Below are 20897 nucleotides of genomic sequence, written 5' to 3' on the forward strand. Positions count from 1 at the left end.
TCTTCCTCCTAAAGGGGAGTTTTTCCTTGCCACTGTTTGGCTTAAGGTTTTTCTCCCACTAGGGGAGTTTTTACCTGCCATTGTTTATGTAATAACTGCTCGGGGGTCATGTTCTGGGTATGGGTCTCTGGAAAGCGTCTAAAGATAACTTTTGTTGTATTAGACGCTATATAAATAAAATTGAACTGAATTGAATTGAATTAAACCCACATCACTCTAGCTCTAACTTATTAACAACTTCAAAGCAGTGTTTTTGTCCATGTTACAACTATGGGGTTAGCAATTTAGTAATAAAGATTATGTACTGTGTGTGTATACATATATATACATATATACATATTATTTGATATACACACTATTCTTTATCAGTATATATCTAGTTGGGGGGGTTAAGGCCTTGCTCAGGGGCCCACAAGTGTTCACCTCTGTTGCTAACCCCTCAACCCCAACCCACTCACCCCCATTTTAGACCAGGTGGTAGATTGGTTGAGGTATTGTAACTACCTCTAATCTGTCACGGCTCCATCTGACCCTTCAAATTCTGTACACATTGAATCTGATTGTAAAAGACTATAAAGACACAGAGTAACTTGTGGATCAGTGCTGTGTAAGTTCCCTTATTAGGGAAGTAGTGTGTACATGAGCATCAAGCCTAGCAGACAGGCTGTTCGCAGGGGACCATTTCACAGAAACACTGCTATCTGCCCACCATATCTTTTCAAAGCAGCCATTTTCTACAAAGAAAACCCCTAAAGCAATTTCTCTATCTTTCATTCTAAACATAGCAGAGGATAAAGCGGAGCATGCAGTGATGGCTGAGTGATGATACAGCGTGCCTTTCATTGTGAATTTTTCATCTGCCCAGACTGAGCCTGGGAACTGTGATGGATACGGGGAGAATATCAATTGTATGCATAAGAGAAGTCACGCAGGGATTTCTAAACCAGAGCTTTATCTGCATGTTTATATGCAGATGACTGAAAGTAATTTCAGTCGTTGAGAATTTGTGAGAACATTTTTTTTCTTTTATATAGCTCTTGAATTTTGTCTGAGAGCTTTATTCTTGGTTTGAAACATTCTTGTTCTTGTGATGCCAACTGCAGCTTTCAACCATCATGAATGACATTGTCAATGTCAACGAATCTCAGTAATTTAAACATTGTGGCTTTGGTTAGCTGGTTGGCTCTAATCCAAGTCATAAAATAAATGATTTTTCTCACCTATACGGTCCAGGCGATCCAGAGCAACAGTCTCAAATGCCCTTCTCATCATGGGGTACTCCTCGAGTACCTCATTGAAGTTGTCGACGGACAATGAATACAGACGGCAATATGTGTCGGCTCGGACACTGGCTGTCCTTCTGCCCCGCGTCAGCAAACAAATCTCTGCAACAAAACACAGCAGATAAGACACAGTCGCACAGTGGACAGACAACCTGATTTATTTTCCTGAATTTCTAAAAGGTCCTACCCATGTTTGGACAGCAGATAAATATATGTGTGTGTGTGTGAAGTGCATCCACAGTCATTACAAAACTTGAGAAACATGTCCTATTTTTTAAAAATCCTTCCACTGAATAATTTCCAAACAGTAGCTCTACTTTAACTCTTATTCACACATGGAAAGCCTTGTGGGGTTGTACCTGGATCAGACCAGCCGGTGCAGGATCTTGTAATTCTGGTTATGCTAATCTGATTGGAACCCGGAGAGAATTGATTTCTTTATCGCTATTAAATCACCTGAGATGACTCTTAGCTCAAGTGGTCATTAACTGCGGTACATCAGTCCTCCATATTCACTAATTCCTGTTCACGGAATGACAAGGGAGGGAAGGAACTTTCCAAATTGTCGCCCACTTAACACCTGGGATTCTGATTTTAATTTACTCTCAACATGGAATGTAATGTACCCATCACTTCCTCATGCAAGGAAAGGGATAACAGTGCTGTTGTTCAAATTGAAGCACAAGACATACTTTAGTAAACTGTTTTTCATTTCATTCAACCATAAAAAAGTAAATACTTTTGTTTATTCATCAGTGCAGCATGTAGTGTAATTTATAAAGCTTGTGGGCCTGTCAGCCTACATTTGAGAGTTCTGCAAAAAACAATGCATCATTTAACAAGCTGCTCTGCTGCGGAGATATGACACACAATCGCTTCATATAGGTGCAAGTTTATCTGTTATGCAGAATTTGCATATTTCTGCATGTGAACATGTAAATGTCTCTGCTGGTAAAATCAAACATACACCATGTGACTGTACTACACGTGTGTCTGCATATCAACAATTCATTATAATATATGATATACTATACATTTTATAAAGACTCCGTGGACAAATGTTACAGATGACACTTCAAGCAGTGATGAAAACGTAAAGCTTTTTTTGATCTGGAATTCATATTTATTCATATGAGGAGGGACTGATGATCTTCGAGTGTATTTCTTATTGACACATCTTTCGAGAGATTCCCTCATGTCTTTCCTCTTTAGTTTTCATGTAACATCCAATTCATTCTTTCGGTCTTTACAATCACACTCCCTCTGTATAAGAAACCAATTTCATTTTCACAGGCAGAAACACCACAAACACACACACACACACACACACACACACAAACACACACACACACACACACACACACACACACACACACACACACACACACACACACACACACACACACACACACACACACACACACACACACCCTTAATTCAAGAGCGTGTGTGTGAGAATGTACTTCCCGACTCCCCACCACCTTCTGCAACAAATACAATTCTTAAACACATGACAAGGAGCATTTATTCAGACCATGAAACACCTCTCCCAGGAACGTTGGGATGTGTGTGGAGGTATGGGTGGGTGCATTTACGCGTTATAGCGAAACTGCTTTGAAGCAATCTATAAATAATGTCATATTTTATTCCTCTCATTTACTACTTTGTTCTCTGGCTGGCCACAGCCTGTCCTTTGAACACAGCTGCTGCCCTCTGTCGCTTTAATTTGTTGTGGAGGAGTCAGGGAGCCAAGAGTGAATTAAAGCTGCAAGCAGCGATGAACGGGCCCTCGCACTCACGGCCACCGCCCCCCCCCATAAGCATATCAGAAACGACACCACCCACGACTTCCTATGTCAAACCATTCAAAAGATATAGCAGAAAAAGGGACAACCAATCAGAAGAAGGGGCGGGGCTAATTCAGGCCAATGAAGGCCAAGGACTCCATACAGAATCTGATGACACCACCCACGACTCTCTATGTCAAACCATTCAAAAGTTACAGCAGAAAATCGGGACAACCAATCAGAAGAAGGGGCGGGGTTAATTTTCACCAATTATGGTAAAGGACTCAATACCGAGTCCCATGACACCACCCACGACTCTTTATGTCAAACCATTCAAAAGTTATGGCAGAGAATAGTATTCTAGGGGGCGCTGTTGAGCCGTTAGGCCACGCCCATTAATGCAAACCATGAAATATCAAATTTATCGCCAAGTCTGTCTTGCATGCCAAATTTGGTGACTTTTGGAGAACTATCAAATATGGACCAATCAGATTTCAAAATGGCCGACTTCCTGTTCGGTTTCGGCCATGGCTCCAAGAGACTTTTCTTTAAGTTGTGCCATGATACAGGTGTGTAGCGATTTTCGTGCATGTACGTCAAACCGTATTGTAGGGCTTGAGGCACAAAGTTTTCCGGGGGGCGCTGTTGAGCCATTTTGCCACGCCCATTAATGCAAACCATGAAATATCAAATTTATCGCCAGGCCTGGCTTGCATGCCAATTTTGGTGCCTTTTGGGGAACTATCAAATATGGACCAATCAGATGAAGGGGGGGCACACTTTTTGGCGTCTAGCGTCGCCACGGTAACACTTTTGAAAGAGAAAAGTAATGCGTGTAGTCGCAGGATGGAGACGCACATTTGTACGTATAACACATCTGGGTTCACGATACGGTTCGGGCCGTATTAATTCTCGAAGGAATGGCATATATTGCTCCAAAATTACGTGATTAATTCAGAATGTTCAAAATGGCCGACTTCCTGTTCGGTTTCAGCCATGGCGCCAAGAGACTTTTCTTTAAGTTGCGACATGATACAGGTGTGTACCGATTTTCGTTCATGTACGTCACACCGTATTCTGGGGCTTGAGGCGCAAAGTTTTTTCGGTCTGAACCAACCAGATGAAGGGTGGGCGCGCTTTTTGGCGTCTAGCGTCGTCACGGTAACGCTTTTGAAAGAGAAAAGTAATGCGTGTTGTCGCAGGATGAAGACGCACATTTTGATGTATAACACACTTGGGGGCACGTTATGGTTCGGGCCGTATTAACTGCCGAAGGAATGGCATAAATTGCGCCAAAGTGACACGATTAATTCGAAATGGCCGACTTCCTGTTCGGTTTCTCGACATGACGCCCAGAGACTTTTCTTTAAGTTGCCCCATGATACAGGTGTGTACCGATTTTCGTGCATGTACGACAAACCGCATTGTGGGGCTTGAGGCACAAAGTTTTCAAGGGGGCGCTGTTGAGCCATTTTACCACGCCCATTAATGCAAACCCTTAAATATAAAATTTTTCGCCAGGCCTGACTTGCATGCAAAATTTGGTGACTTTTTGGGCACGTTTAGGGGGGCAAAAAGGCCTTCCTTTTGTCAGAACAATAAGAAGAAGAAGAAGAAGAATAACTAGAAAATTTCTGGAAATTTTGATATGGGCATGCCCTACGGCCCATTCGACCCCTCTCGCTGCTTTGGTTTAGGGCTGTAGTGGTTGTGTTCGGGGTGGTTCTATGTCAGTTTGAGGTGGTTACAGTTGTATTGCATTCATTCCTGTGCTCCCAATAGTTATTAAAGGCGTGCGCTTTTTGGCGTCTAGCGCCCCCCACGGTGACACTTTTGACTGAAAAAAGTAATGCCCATCGAGGCAACATGGAGACGCATCTAACGATGTATGCCATGCATGGGTGCACGTTGCGGTTCAGGCTACATTAATGGATAGGTTTTTGTTTCACCGTGGTAAAAAAAACCCATCCGAATGAATGGGGCCATTTGGCATGGATTTTGACATAAAATTTCCTTAAATAACAGCTTCATGAAATTGGAATATGTTGAAGCCCAGAGCGTGCCGAGTCGGGGAACATTTGTACGATGTCTCTATGATAATCTGTTGCCTAGCAACAAGCATCCAAAGTCAAACAGAAATAAAGAAAAAAATGAAAGGTCATTATCGCAAAAAGTGTAATAATTGGCATAATGAGCTTGTACGGTCCGTTAGTGCCAATCGGGCCGAGTGTTTGAAAGTTTGAACGATGTCTTTACGATAAAGTCTGGCCGAGCAATAAACGTTCAAATTTTTGCCTTTTTTTTGCTTTTTGGCATCTAGCGTTGCCACGGCAACACTTTCAACTGAGAAAAGTAATGCCCATCGAGGCACGATCGAGACGCATCCAACGATGTATGCCATGCATGGGTGCACGTTCCGGTCTGGGCAGCATTAACAGATGTTTTATTCACATGCTCCCCCATACAAATGCATAGGTTTTTGTTGCCATGGTAACAAGCTCCATAGGATAGAATGGGACAATTAGGCTTCAATATCTCAAAAGCTGTAAACGACAGCGTAATGAGACCTCAGTATGTTGTAGTCCACAGCAACCCGAGTCTTTTAACGTTAAATTAAAGTCTCTACGATATCGTGTTGCCGCGCAACAAGCGTCCGAAATTCCGTTAGCATCAAAATGAACAAAGTGGAATACCTCAAAAACCGTAATAGCAAGCATGACGAAACTAAAATATCTTGCAGTACAAAGCGTCCCGGGTTTGTCAATGTTGTAATGATGTCTGTACGATAAACCGTTGCCTAGCAACAAACGTCCAAAATAAAAGGGATTTTTTTTTTCAATTGAAAGTTAAATATCGCAAAAACCATAATAACTAGCATGATGAAGTTGTATGGTCCTTTAAAGACTCTCGGGCCGAGTGTTTCAAAGTTTGAACGATGTCTCTACGATAAAGTTCGGCCGAGCAATAAGCGCGGGAATTTTCGCCTTTTTTTTGGCTTTTTGGCAACAAGCGTTGCCACGGTAACCCCTATTACTGAGAAAAGTAATACCCATCGAATCACGATGGAGACGCATCCAACGATGTATGCCATGCATGGGTGCACGTTGCGGTTCGGGCCGTATTAACGGACGAAAAAAGAGTGCGGAATAATAATAATAAAAAAAGGGAAACCTTTCTGTATACTAATATATCGCCTTCATTTTTCAGGTTTTTCGGGCCGTGTTTTACTTTTGGGGGATTTTTCTTTTCCACATCAGAGCGGGGTCATCCTGTACACCCGCTGGTGCGCAGTGGGACTTTTGCAACTTTAGCTTGTTAGCAAAATGCTAGCAACATTGCCTTTTGGGCCATTCTGGACGATTGCAATATGGTCATGCCACTACTTGGCATGCCCATAATTCCTGCAATTACAATAGGGCCTTCGCACTGCAAGTGCTCGGGCCCTAATGATGCGTTGGAAAAGAGTAACCAGAAAAATGGGCTTAGTCTGCATTTAAAGAACTCTTTCCTTTACCTTACTGAACTCTGTTGTTATACTCCCCTTGCTTGTATTGTACTCTTATTAGGGCCCGAGCACCTTCAGTGCGAAGGCCCTATTGTATCTGTAGGAATTCTTCGCGTTATTATTTTTCTGACAAAAGGAAGGCCTTTTTGCCCCCCTAAACGTGCCCAAAAAGTCACCAAATTTTGCAGGCAAACCAGGCCTGGTGAAAAATTTGATATTTAATGGTTTGCATTAATGGGCGTGGCAAAATGGCTCAACAGCGCCCCCCGGAAAAATTTGTGCCTCAAGCCCCACGATACGGTTTGACGTACATGCACGAAAATCGGTACACACCTGTATCATGGCACAACTTAAAGAAAAGTCTCTTGGAGTCATGGCCGAAACCGAACAGGATGTCGGCCATTTTGAATTAATCGTGTCATTTTGGCGAAATTCATGCCATTCCTTCGGCAGTTAATACGGCCCGAACCGTAACGTGCCCCCAAGTGTGTTATACATCAAAATGTGCGTCTCCATCCTGCGACTACGCGCATTACTTTTCTCTTTCAAAAGTGTTACCGTGGCGACGCTAGACGCCAAAAGGCGCGCCCCCCCTTCATGTGATTGGTCCATATTTGATAGTTCTCCAAAAGTCACCAAATTTTGCATGCAAGCCAGATTTGGCGATAAATTTGATATTTCATGGTTTGCATTAATGGGCGTGGCCTAACGGCTCAACAGCGCCCCCTAGAATACTTTTCTCTGCCATAACTTTTGAATGGTTTGACATAGAGAGTTGTGGGTGGTGTCATGGGACTCTGTAATGAGTCCTTAAGCTTAGTTGGCCTTAATTATCCCCGCCCCTTCTTCTGATTGGTTGTCCCGATTTTCTGCTATAACATTGGAATGGTTTGACATAGAGAGTTGTGGGTGGTGTCATCAGATTCTTTATGGAGTCCTTGACCTTCATTGGCCTGAATTAGCCCCGCCCCTTCTTCTGATTGGTTGTCCCTTTTTTCTGCTATAACTTTTGAATGGTTTGACATAGGAAGTCGTGGGTGGTGTCTTTTCTGATATGCTTATGGGGGGCGGTGGCCGTGAGTGCGAGGGCCCGTTCATCGCTGCTTGCAGCTTTAATTGGTACTTAAATGTGTGCCAAGATGCATCCTGAAATTTATTGAACAGTAAAGGACAATACCCCAACTGTACTAGTTTAAAAAGAAATAAAAACAGGTGTGGCTTTATATATGGGTATAAATACTGAAAGCTATATGTAGGATTATGAATAATGAATAAAGTTTGTTAGGCGCTAACAAATCCATCTAATCATTAACAGTATAATCACATTCATTTCTTTCACTCTTTCGCATTTAGCGCCCCATTAATATACTGTATACAAGCAGCCAAGGAGATGTGGTATAAAGAAAAGTGGTACCAGAATGTGCTTTCAGCCAGCAGAAAAGTGGTTAGAAGCAGGATTCAAACCAGGAGTTTCCAAAGTTACGGAAAACTATCTTTTTGATAGTCTTTAACATAGATGGATGTACTGAAACGTTAGTTCTCAACCATTAAAGGAGAATGAGGCTCCTTTTTCTGCCGTTGGCGAAGAGCATCTCTGAATGCACAACACCGGAACCTGCAGCGTGGGAGTGAGGGGGGCAGGGTAACGGCCCAGGCAGGCGGGGGAGAGGTTTGTCCGTCAAGAATCCTCTCCCTGGCCCTGCCCCTTCTCAACCTTTCCCCGACCCTGAACCTAACCTGGGACTTGCTGATTGGGCCGGAGCTTCGGGAGCTGCGTGCTGGCCTGCGGTCCCCACCCCCGGTCATCCCGCTGCTGCTTCCACCTGCCTGCTGTGCTGTTGCCGTCCCTGACCCCCAGTCTGGCCCTCGGCAGGAGGGTCCCCCCTTATGAGCCTGATCCTGGTCCAGGTTTCTTCCCTCCTAAAGGGGAGTTTTTCCTTGCCACAGTTTGGCTTAAGGTTTTTCTCCCACTAGGGGAGTTTTTACCTGCCATTGTTTATGTAATAATTGCTCGGGAGTCATGTTCTGGGTATGGGTCTCTGGAAAGCGTCTAGAGACAACTTTTGTTGTATTAGACGCTATATAAATAAAATTGAATTGAATTGAATTTTAAGAAATGAGACTCATTAGCGCCTCCCTTCGCCACGACGGCCGTCGGGGGGACTGCAGCCAACAGTGAAGCCGGCACGGGAGAACGGGGAGAACGCGCATGCAGCGTCATCTGAAGTCACATCCGCAGGACAGCGCGGGAAATTCGGGGCCCGAATTGCAGCACATTTTGCAGCACACAGCCTGTTCAAGGCAACGGAGAGATACACTAGAGGGCTCATTCTTTTGGGTTTGGAACGCTTCATCTGACATTATTACTATAAAACTTAAAACGTATACGAATTTTTTTCATAAATCCTGCCTCAATCCTGCCTCATGCTCCTTTAACACAGATGGATGTACTGAAACGTTAGTTCTCAACCATTAAGTAGATTGTTCTCAACGTGACCAGGGCTGGGTAGCTTTTGGAGCAAAGATGTAGTCAGAAAAATGATGTTATGTTTGAATACTGGCACTGTGGTGGGAGAAATTACCTGAAGAGTAACCTGAAGAAGAGGTTGATGGGAAGTCAGCCCTACAACCTTGTGGCAGAGCTGCTGCACATTACAAATGTTGTTGACATATTTTTCCGAGAGAAAGCGCCAAACAAAGGCAGCGAGCTGCCATTGACGGGGGAGGAAATGTAATATTACTGTAAACACCCTACTCTTATAACTCTTCTGGAAGGGAGAAACATTCTGAAAGAGTTTCTCACCGAGTATATCAGGGAACTGACTGCAACTTGCAATATGATAACTCTTGTAATCTTGTAATGTACTTGTAATGTACAGATATATGCAGTTTAAAAATGAACTGCTTCAAAATTTTACTTTTTGCATGTCATGTCTTGCTTCTTGCAACACAAACTGAACATCTGCTACCACATGTATGTATAAATGGACAGCACACCTACTTTTAGGGATATTTTCTTATCAAGTTCATGCATTTGATGTGTGCAAACTAATGAATTGTACCACATATCTACGAAAAAATGAGGAAGCCGACCTTTGAAAGCCACCAAAAACCACCAAAAATTGTAAACCTATCCCTTACAACTCAACTTTAACGGAACTACACTGTGTTAGAATGAACTGAGGTTTAATTTCCTCAGGTCACCGCTGCCAGTTTGTAATCGGGTAGCAGGCACTCTCTCTATCTTTAAGATTAAGCTTAAAACCTTCCTTTCTATAAAGCTTATATTAAGGGATGGCTCAGGTGCCCTGAAACATCCCATAGTTTTGCTACAATAGGCCTAGACTGCTGCGGGACCTCCCATGATTCACTTCTCTTCTCTTTTACTCCAACTCCATTCACGGTCCCCGTTGTGTTGTTAACCAGTGCTCTTTCCTCCCAGCAGGTGTTCCTGATATGCTGTTGTTGCTGTCCTCCCCTCATTTCCAGTCCTCTCAACCCCCAACCAGTCCAGGCAGATTGCTGCCCTCCCTGAATCTGGTTCTGCTAGAGATTTCCTCCTGTTAAAGATTAGTTTTTCCTTTCCACAGTCGCCTGGTGCTTGCTCAGGATGGGGGATTGTATCGAAGGGAAGGTTTTGATGCAATCTCTTCTTGCATTTGGTAGAGAGAGGAGTATGCAGTACTCGAGTTGAGGGGGGATGAGGGGGGATGGCATCCCCCCTGAAATAAAAACGGTCAAAATCGTCCCCCCTGTAAAACTGCCATCCCTCCTTTCCATCCCTTATGTCATTTCATCAATGAATGTGGTTTTACTGCTATTTCAACATTTAGAGTCATCACCAGAAAAATAACTTATTTGACAATTTTCACCTGTCAAATTTTCACCAAGTAAATTTTCACTTGAAATAAGTAGGAAATTCTGCCAGTGGGACAAGATTTATCTTCTCATTACAAGCAAAAAAATCTTGTTCCACTGGCAGATTTTTCTACTTATTTTAAGTGAAAATCTACTTGAAACAGGTGAAAATTGTTGTTTTTTCCCAGTGATGAGTCTTGTTTTAAGTGTAATGAGATTTTTTTTACTAAAATGAGACATTTTAACTAGAAATAAGACAAATATTCTTGTTAAGAAAACTTCAGAAAACTGTTTTTTATTGTTGTGTTTTGATGTATTTGATGTAAGCCCAGTGGATATTTAAAGCTTACAGAAGGCTGCATTTAACTGCTGCTATGTCATTCCTGCAGTATTTCTGCAGGTGTTTTGGTCAGTGCTATTATTTGTAATATATTATATTATTTGTAATCAGCACAAGTTATCTGTCCCCATATGATAAAATCCACCATCCCCCCTGATTTTTTTTTACAACTCGAGTACTGGGAGTATGTACTATATATGAAGCTTAAAACAACCTCAAATCTGGACTGCTATTCCCATGTAAGAGTGAGAATGTGGAAACAGAGCAATGTTAACGTGAAAGGCAATAAAGTTACCGTGCACATCTGAGTGTGACTGAGTGTGGTCACTAATGTGTGCCTGCACATGTGTCGTGAGAATGTACTGTAAGTGTGTGCTGGCGTGGGAGCCCTGGCTGTAGCTGTGCTGGGGGTCCATTTCCCGCAGCACTGCTCCAGTAATCCCTTCTGGAGAAGAGCTTCGCAGCTCTGTATTAAATCCTCTTGTCCCGCGGCTCTATGGATGAAGCCAACGCTGTCAGGATGAGGTACTGAGCTGCAGTGAGCCCTCTGGCCTCATCTAAAAGTCTTTCCAAAAGCAAGTGAAGCCCAGGTTTCCAAAGGTGTTTGTTCTTTTCTTTTTTGTTCCACAGGAACTTAGAAAAAAAAAAAGATGACAATTTGAAAAAATGATTGGCCAACAATAAAAGGTTAGAGGTCATCTGTGAGAGATACAAGGTCAAAAAGCAGGCCCTAAAACTAAACACTGTACTGAATATTTATGACTTTAAGGCACAATTCTTATTTGCGCTGTCAGGATATTATTATTATTATGTTGACAGCACTGAAACACAATTTGACACCATTTCGTCATTTTATTCAAGCTGCTCGCAGTGAAATTCTGAGAAAAGCTCTACTATTGAAACCCCCTCACAGAAACCGCTGAATTAAAATGCGTGAGTGACCACAAGTCTAAACGGCTTTAAATGAAGTCCTCTCACACTACTGAACATAAAGACATTGTAGCTGTGTGAAAACAGATTTTATATTAGCAGAAATATACGAGGTTAAGACCAACCTATACAAGAACAACAAAAAATGAATCCTTGTTGGAAAGACAAACTTAAACTTATAAAAGATCAAATTCAAGGGTTCACTGCATTTCAAAGTGACTGCATCTCAGAAATATACTTGGAATGTACTTTGAACATGGAAGAATCTTTAGATAAATAAATTTCACATTATTTATTTGCCTATCCCAGAAAAATGCACACGTTAATTAAAACTTTGATGAAACCGAAGGTCAAGGCAAGGGGTGCCTATATAGCTACAAGTATGTGTCTGTTATATATTAAAAGTTGAACAGTCAGCATCTATGGTGCACTGCTCAGCTCATGACTGCGTTTGTGGATATCACAAGTTGCTTTCAATTTATTTCTGGAAGCTCTAGTTCCACTCCTTACTCGCATCTCCTGCGACTCATCACAGAGCTCCCCAAATCCTGCATGAAATTTTACAACAGGCTTAGTTGCTGCCCTCAGATTCTCTAAGGGACGTGTGTTTTCTGCTCAAACCTACTGCTGCTCCCACACTTAGCCATTTCTCTACGGTTCATACTATAACGAGGTCATTACTACTCATTACATTATTGTATTTTTTGGGGGGGGTTAAACTCAAATTAACAAAGTTATATTATTATCATGATACATAAAATGTTGCAAATGAAGTGTATTGCTGAACTTGTAGATTTGTAGCAGATCCACGTAACTCTGAAAAGAAGAAAGCGGATACAGAAAATGGATGGATAAATGGATGGACTTATGGTTTACATGGACTACATATGACATTTTAGAAAAACAATGACACAAAAGAAAAAATAAATGTCTTTTTCTGTTCTGATGCCCTGGCTCCCTGCTCTGCTTTGATCCGGCCAGGCATTTATATTTGTGTAAGTGGACTCAGGAAGTGCTAAATACACTTTTTTTTTAACAATAAACTGCAATGCTTTTCATTCTTCACACTTAAGGGGACAATGCATATATTAAAATTAAATGACACCAATTAAAATTGGATGTTGTTGTTGGGAAAGGCGGACTTAGACGTGATGTGCGGTGACCTTGGTGAAAACACGCTTGGCTGGTTTTCAACCGGATTGTGCTGTACACGTGTCCTGGGCTCTTACTGGAAAGATGCCTCCCATGAGCCCCTGCACAAGCTCTCAGAGAGGAGAGATGGTGTGTGTGTGTGTGTGTGTGTGTGTGTGTGTGTTAGGGGGGGATGGACATAGAGTGAGAGGGAAAGCAAGAAAGAATAAAACACAATGAAGAACAGACATCTTGAGTACCGTTGTCACAAGTTTCTTTCAAAACTATGAGGATACCTGTCTTTGGATTTTGTTTTAAACTGTATGCAAACAGAAAATAATACAAATTTAAGTGACTTTCAGAGTTGTATTTGGCGCAACGGTCCGATTGCTTTGATGAGAGGACCATCTGAGTTCCACCTGAGACTAAAACAAGTGTCCTGAAACCCGACAACCACCATTATCTAAGCTTTTTCTGACCACCTTTTCAAGAGCTTCAGCCACGTGCGGCGTTCTCGGACCTCAAGTGTGCCATGAATATGCGTGCCGTCTGAGGTCAGGTGACTGTGGAGGAAAGTCCGGGGTACTTGGCTCTCCATGTTTTTTTGTTTTCTTTTAATTAGTTTTTCAAATCCCTGCTGTCTTCAGCCTCTGTATTCTGCAGGATTATAATAAATACCTCCCCACCAAGATGCAAAACCTGAAGGTGTCTCTTAAGTTAGGGATGGAGTTGCCTCAGAAAATATTCCCACCATCAGTGAAACTTGATGGTGGGAATATTGTGGTCATTTTCTTCACTTTTTATGTCTTGGCTGAGAAAAATGTAATAATAGTAACTTGTTTTCTTTCACTTTAGTTCAACACTCAAATTCGCTGCCACATCTATTAAATATGAAATGGAGAGTCAAAAACAATGCTCTCTATTTAGGTTTTTTTCATTTCCAATACCTGTCTTCCACAATGGGAGCATGTAGCTGAGTAAATCTTAGTCTAATCAAAACTTCTTCTTCTTTAAGATGCAAATCAAAAATAAAATAACCTCTTCAACCTACACAGAATTGAATCTTACATAATATAATGTCAAAAAATGCAAGCCATCACAGCCCTTGAGTAAGATTGTCTTGTTGATTCATAGTGTATTGAAAACAGGCCAGAAACAGTCCTTCAAAACGCGAGTAAATTCAAGTGCTGGAATTTGCAAAATGCTTTAAAGGAATTCTGAGTGCTTTCCTACCTGCAAGTGATTATATGTGTGGTTGGTTGTACTTGCCTTCTTCCCTGCGATGAAGTGTGCATGAACGTGAATTAATGAATGTGAGCAGGGCTGCTTGTACTCTGATGAGGTATTTTTGTCCTGCAGTCTGGTTTGGCAAAGCTCACCTGGACTCTGAGTCCTGCTGTCAGCTCCCATCTCCCTCCCTGACAGAGCCCCCAGCCCACCGAGCCGACACTTTTTAACCTTTGAAACATCCGGAGTGGGCTGCCTGATTCTCTGAGACATGTCATGTTTGCTCCATCAGAGTTGACGTCGCCGCAGAAACACCTTCCATGTGTAGGAATGGGTGATATTTTACCGTTCACGATAAACCGTCAAAAAAATTCCCCATGGTAAGAATTTGTCATCTCACGGTAAAAAACGATAAATTGAGGAAATGAGCCTGAAAGAAAGAAAGAAAAAAGAAAGAAAGAAAGAAATGAGCCTGAAAGAAAGAAAGAATGAAAGAAAGAATGAAAAAGAAAAAAATGAGCATGAAAGAAAGAAAGAAGAAAGAAATGAGCATGAAAGAAAGAAAGAAAGAAAGAAAGAAAGAAAGAAAGAAAGAAAGAAAGAAAGAAAGAAAGAAAGAAAGAAAGAAAGAAAGAAAGAAAGAAAGAAAGAAAGAAAGAAAGAAAGAAAGAAAGAAAGAAAGAAAGAAAGAAAGAAAGAAAGAAAAAAATGAGCATGAAAGAAAGAAAGAAGAAAGAAATGAGCCTGAAAGAAAGAAAGAAAGAAGAAAGAAATGAGCCTGAAAGAAAGAAAGAAAGAAAGAAAGAAATGAGCCTGAAAGAAAGAAAGAAAGAAAGAAAGAAAGAAAGAAAAAAATGAGCATGAAAGAAAGAAAGAAGAAAGAAATGAGCCTGAAAGAAAGAAAGAAAGAAAGAAAGAAGAAAGAAATGAGCCTGAAAGAAAGAAAGAAAGAAAGAAAGAAATGAGCCTGAAAGAAAGAAAGAAAGAAAGAAAGAAAGAAAGAAAGAAAGAAATGAGCCTGAAAGAAAGAAAGAAAGAAAGAAAGAAAGAAAGAAAGAAAGAAAGAAAGAAAGAAAGAAAGAAAGAAAGAAAGAAAGAAAGAAAGAAAGAAAGAAAGAAAGAAAGAAAGAAAGAAATATTCCCGTTGATGACACTTTTTGTATTGGTATTTTTTTTATCGTTATTGGGATAAATGCCAGAAATTATCGTGATACATTTTTTTGTCCATACCGCCCATCCCTATCCATGTGGCCGGCGTGCACGGAAACAGACGAGGACTCTGGTGCGTTTCAGTATCATGGCTGACGTGGTCAAATGACTGAATACACTAACTCCAATAAGATGTTTGAAGATGTCCAAACTGATTCAGTTTTGGTTTAAAAAACTAAAATGTTTGTTATGATTGCAATTTATTGTTTCTATTCATCAAATTAAAAAAAAGTTCTGTCAAAAATAAAATTCAGGAGATACTGTGATTAACATGATCATTACTGATTATCACTGCTTTGATCAGTGAGTGATTTATTTGAACAAATGTCTCTTTATTTGTGTCTATTTCAATTTACATGATGTCATTGTTCAATCCAAGAACCTTATTCCTCAATTCAATTTCTATGTAAAATGATGTAAATTATGTGGCGCCACTTCACATTCCCGGCTGACTGCACGGCAGTGCAACAATCGTTTTGCAGAATGCTGTGATGTATCACATCATTCATATTTATCTCATTCAGTCAGCTGAAGCTTCTCCACAAATGGACATAAAAAGGTGTACAGTAACTCATCTGCCGACCTGACTGGCAGACCGGAGTCTGCGTGCTTGCAGCGCCGAGTCAGAGAGCGAGGTTAGCAGCAGAGGGTCTTCAAAGAGGATTGCCCCCTCTTCCTTCCTCTTTACCCTCTGCACAGTGAACTCAACTACTTCTGATGTATTTGGATGGAACAGAGAGGGCAGGTAACAAAGCTGTAGAAAAAGACTTTGCTCATGGTGCTAGCGATCCCATCTATACCTTAACACAGTGTGTTGTGGATTTAACTAAAACATCACTTTTGTTCTACTTCTATTGAACTTCTGTTGGTACCTCTTGGCAGAGGTGTCAAGTAACGAAGTACAAATACTTCGTTACCTTACTTAAGTAGAAACTTTGGTTATCTATACTTCACTGGAGTAATTATTTTTCAGACGACTTTTTACTTTTACTCCTTACATTTTCACACAATTATCTGTACTTTTTACTCCTTACATCTTAAAAACAGCCTCGTTACTCTATTTCATTTCGGCCTTTAAAGAAAAAACTATCCAGTTAAATTGCTCCATCCGGATAGAGTGAATTTGGTTGTGGTTGTGTCAGATGTTCTTGTCCAGTTTTGTTCTTACATCCGTTCCCTCAGATTCCTGCAACTAAACTTGGATGTACATTCCAATAAAGGTTAGGACAAATCATAACATGCCTCTGAAGTTTGACTTTTTGCACAATTACAATACTTATAGGCAACTAGTCATCATATCTCCTGCTCTCTGAAACACATGTTAATGCTCAATAGCACACATATATGGTTCTTTAATATATTTGCATTATACTAAGATGCATTCATTTCCAATGGCTTTTGTCCTTAATGGCTTTTTTCCCCCTTACATTACTTTTACTTTTATACTTTAAGTAGTTTTGAAACCAGTACTTTTATACTTTTACTTGAGTAAAAAACTTGAGTTGATACTTCAACTTCTACAGGAGTATTTTTAAACTCTAGTATCTATACTTCTACCTGAGTAATGAATGTGAATACTTTTGACACCTCTGCCTCTTGGCCAGGTCTTGTTTGTAAGAGAGAATTTGTTCTCAAACGTTTATTTGGTCAAATAAAGGGTTTAATAATAATAATCAGCGAGTCCAGTTTAAATGTGGAGGGTCACAGTGGAGACGTACCCTCCCACCCCTCTCATAGAGCCACTCACTTAGAGCCAAAGTGAGCCATCTTAGAGGTTCAATCAAACGCAGCATTCGATAAACACCTCTGACTACTCTGGCTGGCCTATAGGGCCACTGCAAGGTCACCGAGCTCTGCCTCCACCAAGAGAGAGCCGCAGTTGGCACTGGCAACGCATCAATTACCGCAGGCAACAAAGGGTGAACTGTAACAACACAATAACCTCCTCGGTCTGGGCACGGAGAGGGCAGAAGAGATGCTGTTCAGATAAGTGTTTCAATACTCGACCATGAAGAGAGACAGAGGCGAAGTGGTGAGCGGGGGTGAGGGAAGCATGTTTTCTTTCAGAGCCCAAAGCAGCGTCCAGAGAGCAGCCTTGGCAGAGAGCCATGTGTCCCTTGGCGTGAGTACCATAGTCACATTACATTTCCCTTCTCCCCCAGATCGCTGTGTGCTCAGCCGACGCTCCCGTCCAGGACATGTCCAGTCCACTTTAGACTTTAGGCTCTCTGGCTCAAGCTAATTCAACAGCTAACAAACTGGATCAGGCTGTGGAGAATACAATCGTGTAAATAATTGAGGTCGTCTTTGAATGAATGTGCATAATGGTACATGAGTCTGCAGAGATGCTGGGGAGACGATGCGCATTCGCCGTACTGTAAACTGAAATAGACAAAAGGAGACGTTCGTCCATGACTGGAGGTCTTGTGTTCCACATCCACACGCTCACACAATCATCCAAACTGTAATCATTATAGTCCAGATCTCCATTAGGGTGTATGATCATAGAGAAAAGTATATGAATTTGCTGCTTTTAACTTCCTGTTTGTTGATACTGACAGCCACACTGAACACCACTTGTGCCACTCACTCCCCGTGCTGATCCTGCACCAATTAATTTCATGAATGACTAACTCATGTTTGGTAACAAACTCCCAGTGGCTCGAGGCTTTCCTCAGTATAAGCCCCCACCCCCACCCTCACACCCCCAGAGGAGTGGCACTGCCAGTAAAATCACAGGATAAAGGAGTCAAAAGCCTTGTGCCTACATTGCACAAGTGAGAAAACAATTATAGATCCAAAGCTCAAGATTAAAGAGAATTTGTGTTGTAGAACAAGAGCCATTGCACTTTTTGGGGAATAAATGTTCCGTGTTTATGCACGGACCAAAAAAAAAAAAAAAAAACAGTAAAAGCAAAGATTAATTCAGTTGGATGCACTTTGATGACATTGTCTGTAAAAAAGCACATTCTGCTCAGCATTTTTGTGCAGGTCAAAGTCCACATATGCTGGCACACAAACTGTTCCCTTGTCAAGATGCATGTGAAAGAGACAGGCCTGAAAGCAGACTGATTTTTGTTCTTTTTTTTCACTGAATCTATAAACTGGCTGGGTGAAGAGGGAATAAAAGAGGGGGAGCTTTTGAACAACATTTTAAAACAGGCCTTGAGAGATCCATGGCCAAGTTGTTTCAAGTGTAGATTAGTTTTGGCATGTCCAGAGATAGATTGCCTGCCATCTTTTCATTATTTCTCCAGAGCCCCCCCTGGAGAGAGGGCATGGAGATGGACTTGAGCAGGCAAATTGTAATTAAACTTCCACTGGCAGGTCATGTGCTGTTAAATGCTTTGCCACCACTTCTAATTACTTAACAGTGTAAGTCTAAATGATATGCTGTCACTGGGCAAATTAATTGGTATTTGGTGAGGGCAGTATGGCTGCATTGTCTCCTACATGTGTCATGGGCTCAGCGGGACCACGAGAGGGCTATGCATTATCTGACCCTGATTAAGAACATAGAACAAGTTAAGTGCAGAACAACTCTGGGTTATCTTGGGAGTCTTGAGTATTCACATGGTAAGCAATTTCACAGCTTCCTGACCTGTGTGACTTTCAGATGCATCACTCTAAGAATGCAGTACAGCAAGAGCTCTTTTGGTCATTTGGATTTGCTTTACAGGATGTGAATTAGGGAAATGGTTCTGCATAAACCCCAATTTTAAGCGAGGTGACAAGCAGTGCACTAAAATGCCACCTCAAGCTCACAATGAGCTGATTTCAGAGCTAGAAATGCTCCTTTCCAAACGCAGCTGCCTCAAGTTCAAATTCAAACCAGAGCCAAGCTCTTAAAGGAGCATGAGGCAGGATGGAGGCAGGATTTATGAAAAGAATTCGTATACGTTTTAAGTTTTCTAGTAATAATGTCAGATGAAGCGTTCCAAACCAAAAAGAATGAGCCCTCTAGTGTATCTCTCCGTTGCCTTGAACAGGCTGTGTGCTGCAAAATATGCCGCAATTGTGACCGGAATTTCCCGCGCTGTCCTGTGGATGTGACGTCAAATGACGCTGCATGCGCGTTCTCCCCGTTCTCCCGTGCCGGCTTCGCTGTTGGCTGCAGTAGCGAAGGGTGGCGCTAATGAGTCTCATTCCTTAAAAGGAGCCTCATGCTCCTTTAAAGGAGCTGTATGTAAGAGCAATAATAAAACGAATCATAAAATGACCCTGATATGTCAACAGACATTTAAAAATCATGTTCATTTCAAATACTTATGTCACTGACAACAGCACTCAAGCCAGGATATTCCAGTTTAAAAAGAGGAGTTGCAGCCCTCAACTGATGTTTATGTTATCATTTTTTGTTTTGGCCTGAAGCTCCACCCTCCACCTATCTCCCAATCACCAAGTCAGTATTGTTTCTGAAGCTCCACCCTCCACCTATCTCCCAATCACCAAGTCAGTATTGTTTCTGAAGCTCCACCCTCCACCTATCTCCCAATCACCAAGTCAGTATTGTTTCTGAAGCTCCACCCTCCACCTATCTCCCAATCACCAAGTCAGTATTGTTTCGGCATCCGGGTTGCCAGCTCGACTCTAATTATCGCAGCCATGGCAGCCTACGTTCCTGCTGCATTCTGCAGCCTACCTGGCAACCTCTGGTCGGGGGTAGGAGGGGGAGGGTACACGCCGCTCAACAATATTTTGAAAGTGACTGCAGTACCAGTTTTGGCCATTTCTTACAGACGGCTCCTTTAAGGTGCTGAACAAGAGAATTATACATATTTGAATATTAAAATAGCCCAGATTTAAATACAGCATTGGTAAAATCCATCCATCTATTATCTATACCCGCTTTTTCATTTGCAGGGTCACGGGGGTCTGCTGGAGCCTATCCCAGCTATTTTCAGGTGAGAGGCAGGGGTCCACCCTGGACAGGTCACCAGTCCATCGCAGGGCCACATATACAGACAGACAACCAGACACACTCACACTCACACCTACGGGCAATTTAGAATCACCAATTAACCTAGCATGCATGTTTTTGGACTGTGGGAGGAAACCGGAGTACCCGGAGGAAACCCACGCAATGGTAAAATGTCTAAGATAAAAAAAAAATTTACTCATACAAACATTAATATACTCCAGTCATGTCTTATGACCCATTCAGTTTGTATGGTGGTCTTCGCAACACCCTGCCTGATTTCTTCAGGCAAAATTCAAAGGTTTCTGGTCTGCAACCTTTGACGAGTGCCTATACAGACACTAACCAGTGTTAGTGGCAATAAAGGGCTATAAAAGCATCAACTGAAATCAGAGTCATCTCACTCTGCACCACTATTGGTTTCACGGGGCAGTACACACTTTCAGACTCACTCAGGAGCGTTCACGCAGAGGTCAGAATTGTGCACTTTTGTGTGCACTTATGCAGGTATGAGTGTCTTCACTTGGAAACCACTATAAAAACAATTGGTAAGTAAGGTTTTCTTTTTTCCTCTGTGACTAAAGCAAACTCTTGACACAGCTGTTACCTGACTGCATTCTCACTTATTGAGGTGGAGAGGTGGGGGCAAGTTTGAATGCCAAGTTTGTAAACAGTGACTAAGAAAATAGCTCTGTACGCCTTTAGGCTT

General features: G+C 41.8%; 1 protein-coding gene across 1 annotated transcript in view; it reads right to left on the minus strand.

Annotated features, from left to right (window-relative positions):
- Positions 1-20897, minus strand: part of hcn4 (hyperpolarization activated cyclic nucleotide-gated potassium channel 4) — a 95761-nt gene that overhangs the window by 3988 nt on the left and 70876 nt on the right. The window contains exon 7 of the mRNA XM_061711249.1: positions 1221-1385. Coding sequence (XP_061567233.1) covers positions 1221-1385 — 165 coding nt within the window. The remainder of the gene's footprint in view (positions 1-1220; positions 1386-20897) is intronic.

Source organism: Cololabis saira, chromosome 2 (genome assembly GCF_033807715.1).
Source record: "Cololabis saira isolate AMF1-May2022 chromosome 2, fColSai1.1, whole genome shotgun sequence".
Lineage (NCBI taxonomy): Eukaryota > Metazoa > Chordata > Actinopteri > Beloniformes > Belonidae > Cololabis > Cololabis saira.